The sequence below is a fragment of the Manis javanica genome, chromosome 6 (genome assembly GCF_040802235.1).
Source record: "Manis javanica isolate MJ-LG chromosome 6, MJ_LKY, whole genome shotgun sequence".
Classification (NCBI taxonomy): Eukaryota; Metazoa; Chordata; class Mammalia; order Pholidota; family Manidae; genus Manis; species Manis javanica.
Genome location: NC_133161.1, coordinates 75,768,542 through 75,787,357, shown reverse-complemented (window position 1 = coordinate 75,787,357; position 18,816 = coordinate 75,768,542). Strand labels below are relative to the sequence as shown.

General features: G+C 38.9%; 2 protein-coding genes across 6 annotated transcripts in view; one reads left to right on the top strand and one right to left on the bottom strand.

The window, feature by feature from the left end:
• ABCB1 (ATP binding cassette subfamily B member 1) overlaps positions 1–18,816 on the bottom strand; it is a 232,398-nt gene that overhangs the window by 133,595 nt on the left and 79,987 nt on the right. The window lies entirely within an intron of this gene.
• The window catches only part of RUNDC3B (RUN domain containing 3B), a 180,677-nt gene continuing 175,986 nt past the window's right edge, over positions 14,126–18,816 (top strand). For 2 of the 5 annotated variants that reach the window (XM_036990696.2, XM_036990694.2), the window contains exon 1: positions 14,634–15,211. In XM_036990696.2, coding sequence (XP_036846591.1) covers positions 15,078–15,211 — 134 coding nt within the window. In that variant the 5' untranslated portion in view covers positions 14,634–15,077. Of the gene's footprint in view, positions 14,264–14,633; positions 15,212–18,816 lie in introns of those variants that run through there. The other 3 variants (XM_036990699.2, XM_036990698.2, XM_036990695.2) reach the window with 2 other exon arrangements.

The window sequence follows — 18,816 nt, the reverse complement described above, 5'->3', positions numbered from 1 at the left end:
AGAATGGAGGAGGAGGAATAAGAAGGGAGAGAAATAAAGAATCAACAGACTGTGTTTATAATAGCTTATGTTAGTTAGACAGTTACATAGTAAAATTAGACAGTTAGATACTAAAGAAGCTACCCTTAAACCTTTGGTAACCATGAATCTAAATCCTGCAATGGCAATAAGTACATATCTTTCAATAATCACCCTAAATGTAAATGGACTGAATGCACCAGTCAAAAGACACAGAGTAACAGAATGGATAAAAAAGCAAGACCATCTATACACTGCTTACAAGAGACTCACCTCAAACCCAAAGACATGCACAGATTCAAAGTCAAAGGATGGAAGAAGATACTTCATGCAAACAACAAAGAGAAAAAAGCAGGTGTTGCAGTACTAGTATCAGACAAAATAGACTTCAAAACAAAGAAAGTAACAGGAGATAAAGAAGGACATTACATAATGATAAAGGGCTAAGTCCAACAAGAGGATATAACCATTATAAATATATATGCACCCAATACAGGAGCACCAACATATGTGAAACAAATACTAATAGAATTAAAGGAGGAAATAGAATGCAATGTATTCATTTTAGGAGACTTTAACACACCATTCACTGCAAAGGACAGATCCACCACACTGAAAATAAGTAAGGACACAAAGGTACTGAACAACACACTAAAACAGATGGACCTAACAGACATCTACAGAACTCTACACCCAAAAGCAGCAGGATACACGTTCTTCTCAAGTGCACATGGAACATTCTCCAGATTAGACCACATACTAGGCCACAAAAAGAGCCTCAGTAAATTCCAAAAGATTGAAATTCTACCAACCACCTTTACAGACCACAAAGGCATAAAACTAGAAATAAACTGTACAAAGAAAGCAAAAAGGCTCACAAACACATGGAGGCTTAACAACACGCTCCTAAATAATCAATGAGTCAATGACCAAATCAAAATGGAGATCCAGCAATATATGGAAACAAACGACAACAACAACACAAAGCCCCAACTACTGTGGGATATAGCAAAAGCAGTCGTAAGAGGAAAGTATATAGCAATCCAGGCATATTTAAAGAAGGAAGAACAATCCCAAATGAATGGTCTAATGTCACAATTATCGAAATTGGAAAAAGAAGAACAAATGAGGCCTAAGGTCAGCAGAAGGAGGGACATAATAAATATCAGAGAAGAAATAAATAAAATTGAGAAGAATAAAATAGCAAAAATCAATGAAACCAAGAGCTGGTTCTTTCAGAAAATAAACAAAATAGATAAGCCTCTAGCCAGACTTATTAAGAGGAAAAGAGAGTCAACACAAATCAACAGAATCAGAAATGAGAAAGGAAAAATCACGATGGACCCCACAGAAATACAAAGAATTATTAGAGAGTACTGTGAAAACCTATATGCTAACAAGCTGGGAAACCTAGGAGAAAAGGACAACTTCCTAAAAAAATATAACCTTCCAAGATTGACCCAGAAAGAAACAAAAAATCTAAACAGACCAATTACCAGCAACAAAATTGAAACAGTAATCAAAAAACTACCAAAGAACAAAACCCCCGGGCCAGATGGATTTACCTCGGAATTTTATCAAACATACAGAGAAGACATAATACCCATTCTCCTTCAAGTTTTCCAAAAAACAGAAGAGGAGGGAATAATCCCAAACTCATTCTATGAAGCCAACATCACCCTAATACCAAAACCAGGCAAAGACCCCACCAAAAAAGAAAACTACAGAACAATATCCCTGATGAACATAGATGCAAAAATACTCAACAAAATATTAGCAAACCGAATTCAAAAATACATCAAAAAGATCATACACCATGACCAAGTGGGATTCATCCCAGGGATGCAAGGATGGTACAACATTCGAAAATCAATCAACATCATCCACCACATCAACAAAAAGAAAGACAAAAACCACATGATCATCTCCATAGATGCTGAAAAAGCATTTGACAAATTCAACATCCGTTCATGATAAAAACTCTAAGCAAAATGGGAATAGAGGGCAACTACCTCAACATAATTAAGGCCATATATGATAAACCCACAACCAACATTTTACTGAACAGCGAGAAGCTGAAAGCTTTTCCTCTGAGATCGGGAACTAGACAGGGATGTCCACTCTCCCCACTGTTATTTAACATAGTACTAGAGGTCCTAGCCATGGCAATCAGACAAAACAAGGAAATACAAGAAATCCAGATTGGTAAAGATGAAATTAAACTGTCACTATTTGCAGATGACATGATATTGTACATAAAAATCCCTAAAGACTCCACCCCAAAACTACTAGAACTGATATTGGAATACAGCAAAGTTGCAGGATAAAAAATTAACACACAGAAATCTGTAGCTTTCCTATACACTAACAATGAACCAATAGAAAGAGAAATCAGGAAAACAATTCCTTTCACAATTGCATCAAAAAGAATAAAATGCCTAGGAATAAACCTAAACAAAGTGAAAGACCTATACACTGAAAACTACAAGACACTCTTAAGAGAAATTAAACGGGACACTAACAAATGGAAACTCATCCCATGCTCGTGGCTAGTAAGAATTAATATCATCAAAATGGCCATCCTGCCCAAAGCAATATACAGATTTGATTCAATCCCTCTCAAATTACCAGCAACATTCTTCAATGAACTGGAACAAATAATTCAAAAATTCATATGGAAACACCAAAGACCCCGAATAGCCAAAGCAATCCTGAGAAAGAAGAATAAAGTAGGGGGGATCTCACTCCCTAACTTCAAGCTCTACTATAAAGCCATAGTAATCAAGACAATTTTGTACTGGCACAAGAACAGAGCCACAGACCAGTGGAACAGACTAGAGACTCCAGACATTAACCCAAACATATATGGTCAATTAATATTTGATAAAGGAGCCATGGACATACAATGGCAAAATGACAGTCTCTTCAACAGATGGTGCTGGCAAAAATGGACAGCTACATGTAGGAGAATGAAACTGGACCATTGTCTAACCCCATATACAAAAGTAAATTCAAAATGGATCAAAGACCTGTATGTAAGTCATGAAACCATTAAACTCTTGGAAAAAAACATAGGCAAAAACCTCTTAGACATAAACATGAGTGACCTCTTCTTGAACATATCTCCCCGGGCAAGGAAAACAACAGCAAAAATGAACGAGTGGGACTATATTAAGCTGAAAAGCTTCTGTACAGCAAAAGACACCATCAATAGAACAAAAAGGAACCCTACAGTATGGGAGAATATATTTGTAAATGACAGATCCGATAAAGGCTTGACGTCCAGAATATAAAAAGAGCTCACATGCCTCAACAAACAAAAAACAAATAACCCAATTAAAAAATGGGCAGAGGAACTGAACAGTTCTCCAAAACAGAAATACAGATGGCCAACAGACGAAAAGATGCTCCACATCGCTAATTATCAGAGAAATGCAAGTTAAAACTACAATGTGGTATCACCTCACACCAGTAAGGATGGCTGCCATCCAAAAGACAAACAACAGCAAATGTTGGCGAGGCTGTGGACAAAGGGGAACCCTCCTACACTGCTGGTGGGAACGTAAATTAGTTTAACCATTATGGAAAACAGTATGGAGGTTCCTCAAAATGCTCAAAACAGACTTACCATTTGACCCAGGAATTCCACTCCTAGGAATTTACCCTAAGAACGCAGCAATCAAGTTTGAAAAAGACAGATGCACCCCTATGTTTATCGCAGCACTATTTACAATAGCCAAGAATTGGAAGCAACCTAAATGTCCATCGGTAGATGAATGGATAAAGAAGATGTGGTACATATACACAATGGAATATTACTCAGCCATAAGAAGAGGGCAAATCCTACCATTTGCAGCAACATGGATGGAGCTGGAGGGTATTATGCTCAGTGAAATAAGCCAAGTGGAGAAAGAGAAATACCAAATGATTTCACACATCTGTGGAGTATAAGAACAAAGGGAAAACTGAAGGAACAAAACAGCAGGAGAATCACAGAACCAAGAATGGACTCACAGGTACCAAAGGGAAAGGGACTGGGGAGGATGGTAGGGAGGGAGGGATAAGGGGCGGGGAGAAAAAGGGGGGTATTAAGATTAGTATGCATAATGGGGGTGGGTGGTAGAAAGGGGAGGGGTGTACAACACAGAGAAGACAAGTAGTGATTCTAAAACATATTGCTATGCTGATGGACAGTGACTGTAAAGGGGTTTATAGAGGGGACTTGTTATAGTGGAGAGCCTAGTAAACATAATATGCTTCATGTAAGTGTAGATTAATGATAACAACAAAAAAAAGCAGTTCCTGTGTGGTGTCCTCCAATGAGTTCTACACAGTGTTATAAAGGGCATATCAAAGTGTGGGCAAAGGCTCTGTTTGTGTTTATACAGAGGATCAAAGCCTAATTTGGCTACTCAGAAAATGAACTAAGATACAATATGAAGAAGAACTTCCAACATCAGCACTCTCTGGAAGAGTCATACCAGAAGATGATCATCAAAAAACCTCAACAAAAATTCAGGCAATGCTGCAGTTGTAGCTGCATCCATCCCACAGGTTCCTGGACTTGCCATGGGAATGAAGGAGATATCTAAGCTGGCCTGTGTATACAGTAAAACAACAAATTTGACTGGATCTATACTGTCGGAACTCAACCAGGAATTAGGAAAAGTGCAAGTTGTAGCACTCCAAAATCTTACAACTACAGACTATCTACTGTTAAAAGAACATATGGGATGTGAACAGTTCCCAGGAATGGGTTGTTTTAACTTGTCTGATTTCTCTCAGACTGTTCAAGTTCAGTTGGACAATATCCATCATATCATAGATTAATTTTCACAAATGCCTAGGATGCCTAACAGGTTTTCTTGGTTTCACTGGAGATGGCTGGTAATTATAGGTCTGTTTTGGTTATGTAACTGTATTCATATTATGTTAATGTGTGTACACAATTTAATTAGTAGTTTAAAACCTATACATGCTTAAGTTACTCTACAGGAAGATATGTCAAAGAAATAATCTATCTTCCCATGTTTTCTTCCATCTGCTCCTTCTATAGCTTTTCTTCTTCCTTCCTAATTACAACCCTTAAATAGAATTCGTGCCACATATCGAATTTACCAAGTATCATAATTCTTCCAAGTGGTAAAGATACCTCAAGACAAATGCTGGGCATAGAAGCCACACGGCATAAATCTCCAATGAAGTAAAAAGCTAATCTTCTCAAACAATATGGCTTCTCTCTCACTTACCAACTTTACATTTCCCTGTGTGGCCCCGGAAGATGACTGGTTAGCCAGAGATGGGTAAGATTCCTCAAGGGAGGACCAACCTAAGACAGGCACCGTCGCAGGGGGGCCATCAGGTGAGAAATTGGGGATCAACAGAGGTGAGGCTTAGAACCTCACCCCCCCTGTTTTGAGAGAAATCTTCTGCATCCGGGGATGTTTTATTGCCCTTGTCTAGTTTGGATTAACACATAGTCTACTGGCACACACCTGACCATCTACGTTTGCTCTCTTACAACACTAAACTATGTTTTCTACCTTTATCTTGCATCTACCTACCACTTCAGCATTTTATTAATAATAATAATAATAATAAGGGAGAAATGTGGGATTCACATATAAATAAAGTATAAAAATCAAACGAATATTCATATTTGACCTGATTGTTTATAGTTCATAATGCGTGATCAAAACCGAAAGTTTCTATGATGACTGCCCTTGCACTGTTCACCATGTAAGAATTCGTTCGTTATGCTTCAGAAGATTGGAGACTGACGAGAATTAGGCTTGGGGTGGAGTAATGATTGTGCATTGAGCATTGAGTCCCCTATAGAGAATTTTATTTTTCTTAACAACCATTTGATCAATAAATATGAGAGATGCCCTCTCAAAAAAAAAAAGACTAATAGGCAAGCCTGGAGCTAGCCACATGATTTAACAGGATAAAGAACAGACACCTACTGTGGGCTCAGCTCTCTTGCTCTTATTTACAAAAATAAATAAATAATTAAACTACTTGCACACAAATGCTTGTTTTGGGATCAGCTCCTAAGAGGACAAAGACAATGATAAACCATAGTTTTTAAGCCAGGTAGGGAGAGAATTAAGGACATGATGTTGGGGCTGGGGAAAGGAAGTGTTCATAAGGCAATGAAAGGTAATAGGATCAATGGATTGGAGGACCCAGTGGTCAAAGAATGTTGGAGTCAGGGTACTGAAAGCAGTGATTGGAGAGTAGGACACTTGAAATTGGGATTATGTAGTTATTGGTGAAGATAAATTTTAGGGTATGACCATGAGAGTGTGTGATTTGGTGGAAGGTAAGATCATTGCAGGTGAGGGATCAAGGAACTGAGAGGCTGATCCGAGGCTAAAATCAACTATACAAAAGTACTTATTTTTTATTTGCCTTCTACCTCTCCCATAAGATTATTTTGAAGAGTATATAATCCACAGAAAGGCACTAGTACAGAGCTTGGTACATAGTAGGTGCTCAATAAATGTTAGCAGAGGTCCACAGTGGGTATATGATCTAAACCACACTAGTAAATCTCTCCCAAGGATTGTTATAACTTTACCCACTAAGGAAGAACTCTCTTTCATCTTTGGCTGTTGAGGCTGGCAGGCTACAATGGCCACCTAGACTGCCTCAGAGATAGAAAGGAGTTAGGGCAACATGAAACAGAGAGGAGATGGAGGGAGGATCCTGGAGATGGAGTATTGGAATCTCTAGAGGCAGTTGTCTCTACAGCCTGAACTACCCTGACTTCTCTACAATTAATCAGTTAGGTTTCAATAAAACTTTCATAAAAACTTTAATTGTGTTTTGCTTAAGCTAGTTTGAGTTGAGTTCCTGCCATTTGTAGTAACAATGAAAACAATATAATAACTAGTAAGGGAATTAACCTCTTGCCTCATGTTAGCCAAAGTTTGAGGTTCATACAAGGTAATCTTTTAGAGCCCAAGAAAGGAGGAAGTATTGTGAAGTTTATATCTGACTAACACACATACCTGAGTTTGCCTCAACTCCGCCGTTTGCTTGTTGAGTGGGCATTATGCCTTGAGGCTTAATTGGAAGACTGAGATTCAGCCTTGCTAACTGATGCTGCAGCAAAGTTGCTAAAGTCACCACCTACCTCACCTCTCATTGTCTTCTATATGATGCACACAAGAGAAATTTATTTCAGAATTTGTTGCCAGAATAACCTTTCTCTCAAGGAACTGGCAAGGGATTTCTTTATGAAAAGGAAAAACTATGTGATCAATTGTGTTTATTCATTTCAGTTCTCTGGAAGAGCCAAAAATGCAGCCCAACATATGGGACCTTACAATCTGCATGTATGAATATGTGAATTTTATGTTTTCCTCTTAATATTCTGTTCTAATTTACATTTTCCTTAAGCCTTACTTATATTTTACTGTTTTATTGTAAGTGCTATATAAAAATTCTACATATCATTTAGAGAATAAAGCAAAGTATCAACAACAACAACAACAAAAATCCACAATGAGATATCTCCTCACACCAGTAAGGACTGCCACCATCCAAAAGACAAACAACAACAAATGTTGGGTAGGTTGCAGAAAAGGCGATCCCTCCTACAGTGCTGGTGGGAATGTAAATTAGTTCAACCATTGTGAAAAGCAGTATGGAGGTTCCTCAAAAAGGTCAAAATAGAAATACCATTTGATCCAGGAATTCCACTTCTAGGAATTTACCCTAAGAATGCAGCAGCCCAGTTTGAAAAAGACATATGCACCTCTATGTTTACCGCATCAGTATTTACAATAGCCAGGAAATGGAAGCAACCTAAGTGTCCATCAGTAGATGAATTTAATAAAGAAAACGTGGTACATATACACAATGGAATATTATTCAGCCATAAGAAGAAAACAAATCCTATCATTTGCAACAACATGGATGGAGCTAGAGGGTATTATGCTCAGTGAAATAAGCCAGGTGGAGAAAGACAAGTACCAAATGATTTCACTCATATGTGGAGTGTAAGAAGAAAGAAAAAACTGAAGGAACAAAATGGCAGCAAAATCACAGAACCCAAGAATGGACTAACATTTACCAAAGGGAAAGGGACTAGGGAGGTTGGGTGGGAAGGGAGGGATAAGGGGGTGGGGGGTAAAGAAAGGAGGCATTATAATTAGCATGCATAATGGGGGGTCACGGGGAGGGCTGTGCAACACAGAGAAGACAAATAGTGATTCTACAGTGTCTTACTACGCTGATGGACAGTGACTGTAATGGGGTTTGTGGGAGCGACTTGGTGATGGGGGAGTCTAGTAAACATAATGTTCCTCAGGTAATTGTAGATTAATGATACCAAAATAAAATTTTAAAAAAGCATTTATGAAAGTAAAAATAAAAGGAAACCATAACTTTTCTGTACAATCTTGGTAGGTGACAAAAGCCTTTTAAAGTGATCAAAGGAAAAAACTCATAAAGGAAAATATTGATGAATTTCTTTTAGATAAAACATTTTCAGTGTCTCTACATACAATAATGCTAATTGTTACAGTTAACATAAAAGATGAAAGAACAAATTAGAAAAAGAAGTTGTTTTACATACAACAGACTAATATGATAATAAACCACTATAACAAAGACTAACTCTTGAAAGCAAGGGCAAAGGACATGAATAGGCAAAACCCAAAGAGAAAATATGAATTACAAATAAGTACATGGAATAAATGCACGATTTTACTACTTATAAAAAAGTTAAATATAAGTAAGATATTGATTGCCCTTTGTTACATGGAAAACAGCAAGGAGAACAACAGTTCACAGAGTGGGCAAGGGTGTTAGTAGGAATGTAAATTGGTAAGACATCACTAGAGAAAAATTTAATTTGCACCCATTAAAATTTTCATATCCTTTGACTCAACATGTACTTTCTCAATCAGAGTATATATAACAATTTCTCTAAAAGTAATCATTTTGGATGTGCAGATATTGAAATGCTTATGCTGTTCATAGCAACATTGGAAACATGCCAAAAATCAACAATCTGGGATTGATCCAGTAAATTATGATATAACTACACCATGGAATAGTATTTTATTATGTTGTAGTAGAAGAATGTTTATTTTCACTAAGGTGATCTAGTACACACATGTTAATGATGTGTAATAGAAACATTGAAGAGGAGAGGAGTGAGTAGAAAATGAAATAAATGTGCTGGAGAATGCTGACAATTCCCTTTGGTGTACAATAATTCAATCTGCCCTCCCTAAAGATTGCTGCCTTCCCTAAGCCTAAAATGATCAGGTGTCTTTCTTGCTAGTTCCAGTGGTAAAACTCATTCCACATTTTTTGTAATGCATTATGGAAGCCAACCTCTGCTGCTGCTTTCAACTCCCTAAAGACTCTACATTCCGCAAGTGATGTAATTTGTCATGGTATATCGTTCTTGATTCTTAAACACTATGTTTACAAAGCAGAGGTACTGTGTTTAAGCCTTACTGGGGATACTTTCGCAAAAAGATTGCAAAACATGTCAGGAAAAATAGTGAATCTAGGGGTCCATTTTGCATTTAATAGATGAAGATTTTAATCTCGGCTGTGCCATTTATCGTGTGGCTTTCTGCCAGTTACTTAACCTCTTTAAGTCTCTATTTCCTTGTTTGTAAATGGGAGAATAATATTCAGAGAATGGCTCTGAAGGTTAATTGATATAATCCAAGTAATGTCTGTAGTCTGTAATTTTTGGTTTGTTAACACCCCTCTCCAAGATAAGTAAAGAAAAGCCCTCTGAACTCAGGGCCCATATTGCCTTCCTCAAGGAGATTTTAAGAGTAAATCCACATTGTTTTTATTTCTCTTTACCCAAGGAGTGGGCTTTTCTACAAGAAACAATTTGTGAGACCTGTCAAGGTGCTCTTCAGCATAGCCTGTAATGCCAGCTTCACTATCCATACCCTAATGTACCAACATGTTTTGCACTTCGTTGACTTTGAACTTGTCTGCTACCTGGTTCCATGGTACCTTCTGGAATTTTTGTTCTGTCACCAATACTACCTTGTATTCCCTTGTATCCTTCATTTCTTCTGAGTGGTCCCTCCACCCTTTTTTCTCAAAGGAAACCTGGATCTCTACTGAGGACTCTGCTTCCCTTTTTGTACTCAAATGTGTTTTTATTTTGCTTCTAAATATTTTCATCTCTTTTGTACCTCAGGGCCAGAGTAGTAGTGTTTTCCGGGACTTCTACTGCCTCATGTTTCTCTATCCTCTTGTACAAAGCAAGCAAACTCAACAAAATCTGCCCTGGATCTTTGAGGCTTAGATAATTTGACAATATTGTCATCTACCAATCTCCCACTTACTCCTCCTAAATTATTGAAGATAACAGAGCAACTACTGTGTGTTTTAATCCTGCCACCATTCTGGGTGACTTCAAAATAGCCATCCAATACTCATGACATCTGAATTGTTTTACCTCTTCTTCACCAGACCTACTCCTCTGCTGCCACCCATTACCGTAATCGCAATTTGTCATCACCCGAAACAGCTCTAATTCCAAGATCGCTAATTGAAGCATATCACTCTGCCCAAGATCTTCAATCTCTTCCCCTAGCTTGCTTAACTATATCACTTATGATTATTCTTTGAATTCTGAACTCAAACTCAATCCTTTGATCCCTTTTCTCGATACCAAGCCATCACCTATCTCCTTTCTTCTTTCCCTCTTACATCTAACTTAAAGTTCATTTATAATCACGCTCTTTTTAATATTCCAAACTTCCTTGTTTTCTTTTTAAATATTTTTCATCCTTTAGAATATTTACCCTCCCAGAGAATCTCAGTCCTGCATGAAATCAACATTTTTCTTATTACTTGCCTGCCAGAAGCCTAAGTGGTCTGGACTGAATGTTTGTGTTCCCCCAAAATCCATACATTGAGGCCCTACCTCTCAATGTGATGGAATTTGGAGATGGAGCCTTTGGGAGGTGATTAGAGTTAGATGAGATCATAAAATGGATCCTAATAATGGAATTCATGCCCCTCTAAGAAGAGACACCAAAGAGCTCATTCTCTTTCTCTCACCTGCTTATCCCACTCTGCACACAAAGAGGACATGTGAGGACATAGGGAAATGTTGGCCACCTACAAGCCAGAAAGAGAGTTCTCCTAAGGAGCCCAATTGACTAGCACCTTGATCTTGAATTTCCTGGCCTCCAGGACTATGAGAAAACAAATTTCTATTGTTTAAGACATCCAGGCTATGGTGTTTGATATGGCATCCTGAGATGACCAAGACACTAATAATACCAAAGAAAGTTACACAATAGGGTGGATGTGTCCCATGGTAAATCCATCATTGCCAGTTTCAAATGGGTCCTCACACACTGAACAGGAGTCCCAGACTTCGTTAGTCAACTTACTTTCCTACTCACAGTAAGAAGGACTATTTGAATCTTTCGACCAGTGATGTTGTCTTTTATTTGGTATATCAGAAGCTATCAGACAGGAACTTGATCAACTTTCTAATAATAAGAAGTTCAAAACAACTTACATCTGCACACACACTCCCACCTTTCTCTCTGATTACAGTTGAGAATTGGTACCTTTAAAGCTCATCCCAGCCATCTGTGCCTTTGCTTTTCTGCATTCTTATTTCTGTTCATTTTTCTTTCATGCCATATTAACCTTTCCCTCCCAGTGAATTCATTCTATTAGTTTTACAAAGTGTTCAAGTCACTTCCTTGAAAAGGAAGAACGCAACAATAGGGATAAAAAACATCCCTCTACTCAACATTTACCTATGCCACCCCCTTGTTTCGCCCCCTTCACAACTTTTGAAAGAAGTTACATGATTTGCTCTTTCCACTGATTCTTACTCTCCTTTTTGGCTTCACCATCATTGTTCTACTGAAACTGTTTGTTGATCTTAAGGTACTGTGTATATAAAGGAAATCAGCTTTATGTCCATTCTAAGAGTTTCAAGTATGTTTTCTCAGACTGTAATTTTTCCTATGCTTGTGTTTATGGAGAAACTTGCTTTGAGGATATTTAAAAATTTCATGTCTTCAATTTTATTAGTGTTTTCTGTATGGGTGCTGGGTTTGGGCACACTTAGAAAGCCCATTTCTTCTTTGAGATTAAAATAAATAATGATTTGGTAATCTCTCTGGTTATATATTTTAGATTTGAGGACGTTTTATATGTTACAGTTATAATTTTGTCTTTTTTTGATGGGGAGAAATAGGAAATTGGGAAAATGTTGAATAAGTATAGTCTTGCCCCTTCAATTCTACAGAATTCTTATAGGTTAAATTAGGCATCTACTATTTTCACTATTTTTATTGTGAGTCTTTTTGCAGCTCTAGATAACCTTTGTGCAAATGCTCAGATAAAAAAAGAATTGCAATTGGTGCTGAGAATTGCAATTGGTGCTGAAAGAAGTTTAAAAAGTAGTGTGGAAAATCATGTAGCTCATCAGTAGTATTTTATACTGGATATAGCTGATTAATTATCTCCAGATTAGTAATCTAGACCAGGATCTTCAATCTCTTCCCCTAGAGGAAGAATGAGACACAGGACATACTGCTCAGGATAATTAAGGAAAGGCTTTATCAAATAAGGCCTCCATGTGGCAGTTTAATGACATGTTGCACATACAAAAAATGGCTGTCTTAAAGTGCAATCTTGTTCAGCAAGTACCAATGTCAACTGAATCCCTCTAAAGGTAACATATGAAAAATAACATTATTACCTAATCATCTAAGATGGAGTTTTACTAAATCTTCAGTCATAAATACAAATTTGTAGTACAAATAACATGAAAATGTATTAGAGGCTACAAAGCCGATTTTGAAAATAACGACACCTCACTTTTCTCCATTTGACATGACCACTCCGTTTTGTCTTCTGAAACTCAGAAATGTTTCATTTTTGAGAGAATATATGTGTGTTCTCTCCCTCCCACGGGACAAATCAGCACGGATGTCTAGGAGTTTTCTTGATAACTGATGGCTTTCCAATCTTTTCCCTATGCAGTTTTAACCTGTGTTTAAACAACAATAACAATTTTGAACAGCATTTACCATTGTCAGTGTAAATATTTGTTGAGACTGCATGCATAACTAGTACATCAGTTTCTTGATGGCTACTTCCGAATTCAAACTGTTGGGCTAGCAAGGAGAGACAAGTTAAGTTCAAGCTTCTAGGAGGGTAAACTTATGATACTTGAGGTCACCACTGAGCAGAGAAGAAATGTTTGGAACAAGTGCAGTGACCTAGAAAACCCTCCTGTTTTGACTGAGAAAAACCAAGTTTAAAGTCTGGATTATTTTCTTTTCATTTTAATGCATCAATATTTATTGTAATAAATTAGTCAAGACAAACTTTTTTTTCCTATACAGATTTTTAATCTGCCATAAGACTTAGTAGCTGAGAGGGCTCTCTTTGACTTGATGTTTTTAAATAGAGATTTAAATAGTTTTACAACCTCAGAAGTTAGTACAGCTTTATTTTATACAAATCTGTTCAACATAGAGTAACAGTACCTCCTGTAGTACTTTGTATAATATACATGAAGTACTTAGATATAAATTATACCTTCTAAGCTGTATATTCTAAAACATTCTTCTTTGACAGAAACTTCAAAACCAGTGGTGGAAGTTATATGGATGTTGGAGCCACCAAAACTAAAATTTCAGAAAAACAATGCCAAAAGAGACTGCAAGTTAAATTTAACTAACGTCTATTGAGAACCTGTTCTTTGCACAGCATTGTGCTAGGCCCCACAGGGACAGCAGTCACTAAGGATTTCACCCTAAAATATGGGAATATTGATACAAGCGTAAGTGCACAGCCAGATTTAGGTGAGTGCTAGAGAGCTCCGTGGCGGAAACCAAGACATTCTCGCTGGTAAAGCCGGTGGGGCGGACAAGCTCTAGAAAGTGAGCGGTAGGTTCCCAACACGAGCGACGAAGGCGGCCCTTCCGGCTTCTACCTACGGAGCCGCCGGGCCGGGCCGGGCTCGTCGAACTGCCTCTCGGCTGATGGCCCCCGACCACTCAATTCGGGGGACACTGCGCGGGACGTGAGAAAGACTGTACGCTCTCACCGCCTACGTTCGTTCTTATGTGGGCGGCTGCAGGAACTCCTGCGACTAGGGTAGGGGCAACATGGTGTGGAGAGTTAAGAAATTCCACACCATACGCCCCAAGAGGGATAGTCTACGGGTAGCCTCCCTGCTTCGGCTGTCTCGGTTTCTCAGGCCACGGTAAGGCGTTCGGACAAAAGGAACCCCGCTCCCTTCCTGGAAGCCTGGCTCTGGGTCAGATGGAGCAGCTGGCGCTGCTGCATTCTCCACTCTGTAGCTATGGATGCCACAGGACTTGGGGGTCGGCTTCCAGGAAAAAGATCAGCCTTTAAACCAGTTAGCGCACTCCGGGGCCCCGCATCCCACAATTCCCGTGCAAACTGCAGCGCCGTTCCCCGGCGTGCAGACTGTCTGCGGCATGCGAGCCAAGAGCGCGAGCCCGGCGTCTTGACAGCTGCCCACGCGCCGGGGCGGTACTCCAGCACGTTGCTTTGGAGAGCAGCACGGCCGGCCCCGCCCCTCGCGCGCCGCGATTGGCTTCAGGTGGGGCTGTGTTAGCCTGAAGGGCGCCGGCAGAGCGGGGCAGCGCGCGACAGGCTCGTGGCCTCACCTCAGCCCTCCCGGCTGGGGCGCTAGCGGCGTCTGAGCGCGGGTGGTTGGGCGTGCGGGGCAGGCGTGCACGCGCGCGGACAGCCGAGGACCCTCGGGAAATAGGGAGATTCCGACGCCAACCCGCACGCGCGAGCGCTAGGGCGAGGGCGGGGGCGGTGCGTGCGTGTGTGCACCAGAGTGTGTGTGGAGCTCCAGGGCTGAGCGCGAGCCCTCAGGGCCCGGGTGCGAGTTCCCCGCCGTCCTCTGCATCCCCCCTCTCCCGCTCCTTTCCTACCGCCCTCCCGCGCCCCCACCTTCGCACGCTGAGCGAGAGCCGGGGGAAGCAGGGGTGGGGGGCGGGAGGGATCGCACGAGACAAAAGGGGTGGGGGCCTCAGCCTGCCATGGCCTCCCGTAGCCTGGGGGGCCTGGGCGGGAGCCGGGGAGGGGGCGGCGGCGGCGGTAGCGGCAGCGGCAAGAAGAGCCTGAGCGCCCGCAACGCTGCGGTGGAGAGGAGGAACCTGATCACGGTGTGCAGGTACGGCGCGGCCCGCAGCCGGGGACCGGGGCCGGAGGCCGCCGGCGCCGCGGGTGAGCCACTGGGGGCCCCGGCGACCGGGCTGGGGCCCCAGTCTCCGCCTTACCAGGCGTGTCCCCAACGCGAGCACCCTGAGAGGGACCCGGGTCTGGGCACCGCCGAGGCCCCGCACTTTGCGTCAGTTCCAACACTGAAAACAGCCCAGTGTAGGGCTTGGGGCGGGGCTGGGAGAGGATTTGTTTTGAATGTACAATCTAGTGTCAGTAAAAGGACAGAAGGAAGACCGCTTTCACTTAGTGAAAAGCTGTCAGCCAGCTTTTCGTGAAGTAGTCGTTACCGTGATTGTTTACTGTGCTGCCTCAAAATCGGAATGTATTTTTGTTTATTTGGTTTGTTTCCGTATACATTAAGTCATTTAAATCCACAAATATATAGAGTGCCTACATGCCAGACGTGTGTGTGTGTGTGTGTGTTTCCTCCCCACTATTTTATTAGTGCTAGTGGGGTGTTCTGCATCTGTTAAAAGTGGAAACGTGGAGGTACCTGACTCTTCGTGGCAATGAATGTATTCCAAGGTCTGCCTTTCCTTAAATGTTGTATAATTGTAAATGTAGTATTCCTTTTCTCTAGAAAATATAGAAACATACAAGGAATAATTGCCATATAATCCTAGTATTCAGAAATAACTGATTTTTAACGTGCTGATATATTTTCTTTAAGTCTTTTTTCTGAGTATTAAAAAAGCTGAAGTCCTGGGCATTCATTTCTTAGGAATTTCTTTGAGCCATTAAGTTGTTTTAAAATTACTTCATTCCATCAAACCCCTCTTCATCAACCATCAATACTTTTAAGAATTAGAGAGTTACAGGATTTTTTCTTCCTTTGCAATCTGTGTTTTTCTTTTTTTGTTTGTGTAAAAACGTGTCTAGCATCTTATGTGGAATACAGGTATTTATACTAGGACTTATATTCAATAACTTTGACTATTTTTTTAAACTTGGGTGATTACAGATGTTTGCCTATCTAGCAGGAACACCTGACTCACTGAGTGTTAGGCACTTTTAAATTGTAAGCAGTAAAGTAACAATGGAATCGGTTTAATTTACCATTTGTGCTTCCTAGTGAAGAAGACAGGCTGTATTTAACATTTTTTAATTTAGCCAAAATATTTTTAAGTTAGGTAAATAGAACAATAAGCAAGTCTGATTTGCTTACCTTTATTTTACAGATACTTAAACATGTTTTTAAAAAGAGGATGGTCTTAAGCAGGCTCCAACATATATAGTGCTTCTTTGGGTAATGCATTTTATAAAAGCTCCTTCAGAGTTAAACTTCACAGGGCAGAGACCTTGTCTGCTTTTTCCCGTCTCCTTTTTTTAAATCTTACTTTTCACTGTAGCATCTGACACTAATGAATAACTTCAGTGGTGGGTACTGTTTTTTTTGCTTCCTCATTTTTGTTATGGCTGGTTTTAGGTCATCAAATGAACATTTTCTCATTCATCAGAGAAAGTTTGGGAGAAGAAAGGGACTTGTATCTTAACCTTATTTAAATTACACTCTAAATTGTGTTTAAGAGTTTCAGTCATATCACACAGATTTGTGTGAACACTGGTCTGGGCTGGTTTTACAGTATTTTCATTTTTATTTGCACAATTCTTTTCTGTGAAATGAATGTAAGTGCTGACTTCAGTTGCAATTTACACATGAATTTAGTATTGTGGCTAAAATAAATTTTAATATTTGGCTTAAATTTCAACTTGTGTGTTTGTGTGGATAATACTAAGTCTGTTCTTCATGTCCAAGTAGTTGATGGTGCATGTAATCCATGTCTAGTAAAGGGATCTGTTTAATAAGCTCTGTCTAAAGGGTTTTACTTTTTGGAAAAAAAGTCACTGTAAATCATTTGTATGTTTTAAATAGCCTTGTCTCAAATTGAGCAAAATGAACAAATCAATATTTATGCATTTCTTTTGCTTCTTTCTGCCTTTCAGCGTTACCAAACTATGGATATCTCACCCATGTCTCTTAATGAATACATTAAAAATTTTTATGTATCAAATCACGTGGAGTTGGGTAGAAGTTGGTTTAGTGGAAATAGAACTGAGTTCTAAATTTATTTTGTTATTTACTAGTTGCATGTCCTTTAATAAGCCACACAACCTTCCCATTTTCCAGTTTTCTCATCTGTAAAATCTTGGACTAGATCATTGATAACCTTCAAAGAGAATCATAAAACTGATAATAGCCTTCAAGCAGAAAGTGTTTATATTTAGTTTTGTATTTCTCCAAATATGAGCAGAGTATTAGTAGGCATATGTTTAATGGTAGCTCAATGAGGCTGTGCATCTTTCTGTCTAAACAAAAACATTTTGAACTATTCCTTTCGTTTGCTGATTCTCTACTGATATTTTGGAAAAATTGAACAGTTTACAAAAGCAAACCAAAACAAGACAACCTCCCTTCATCATATCATTATCAAATAGATTCTACTATTAATACTTTACTATTAAAAAGTGTCTATTAATAGTTATACAGTAATGCCTTGCCTTACTCCTTAAATGTCTTAGGCATACTCTCAGTTTAGATTTAAAGCCTTATTATATAACAACACAATTCTTTAGGTTTAAAGCCTTATACAAGAACATTGTTGTTATAATTTTGAACTTCGGAAGTTGGTTGGCTCAGGAATTGAATTGAACTTCTGTTCATTGAGTTTCTTATGTAATTATTTCACCCATTTGGTTTTTTCAGTAAATGTTTAGTGTAGACTAAAAATACTGGTATGATACTTATTTTGGCAAGTAAAGTTCGGTTTTACCAATTTTTCATATATTGTGGTAGAGAGAAAGTAGGTCATTTGAGGCCTCTAAATATTGAACATGCAACTCCAAAATATTCACAGAGTGACTTCAGCTCTGGGCTCCAACTAATATTTTCCCTGAATATTTTCTACTATTTAGAACTTTGAAAAATTAATTTGGTAAAGTCCTGCAGGCTTTTTTTAACCTGCATTTTTCATCCATTGAAAATCAGGTGGTTTAGTAAATTTTTGCCATTTTTAAACTTCATGGTTTATTGAAAAGTTTACATATTCCTTTGATTTTAGTTCTGTTAAAAGATAATTAAAATCTAAATTCCTTTTTTATGGGTTAACATTGCTTTATGAGAAGATTGTTCAAATATACATTAATATTAAAACATGCATAAATTTAAAAATGACGTTTAACTTAAATCAGTGCTTTAAGAGAAACTCTTCACAGTTATGATTTTGCCTGTCTTGTGCACAGAAAGGATTAACAAGAGTAATTGAAGGAGATAGTGTGATGAGTAGAAACAAATGATGAGTTTCAAAAAGTACTTCTGATAAGATGTACATAGTTATTTGTAGATTTCTATAGGATCAAGATATTATTTCATAACTCGAATATTATTTCAATAACAGCGCATCATTTTTCCAGTGTAGTCAGGGAATGTGATGGTCATATTTTCCATGCAACTATTGTTTGAGTTGTTTAAAACTCTCCCATCAACTGTAGTGCTTTATTTGAAATTTATTGTGGAGTGTGATCTTGTGTATAACTGAAACTTATAATTTAAGTGTT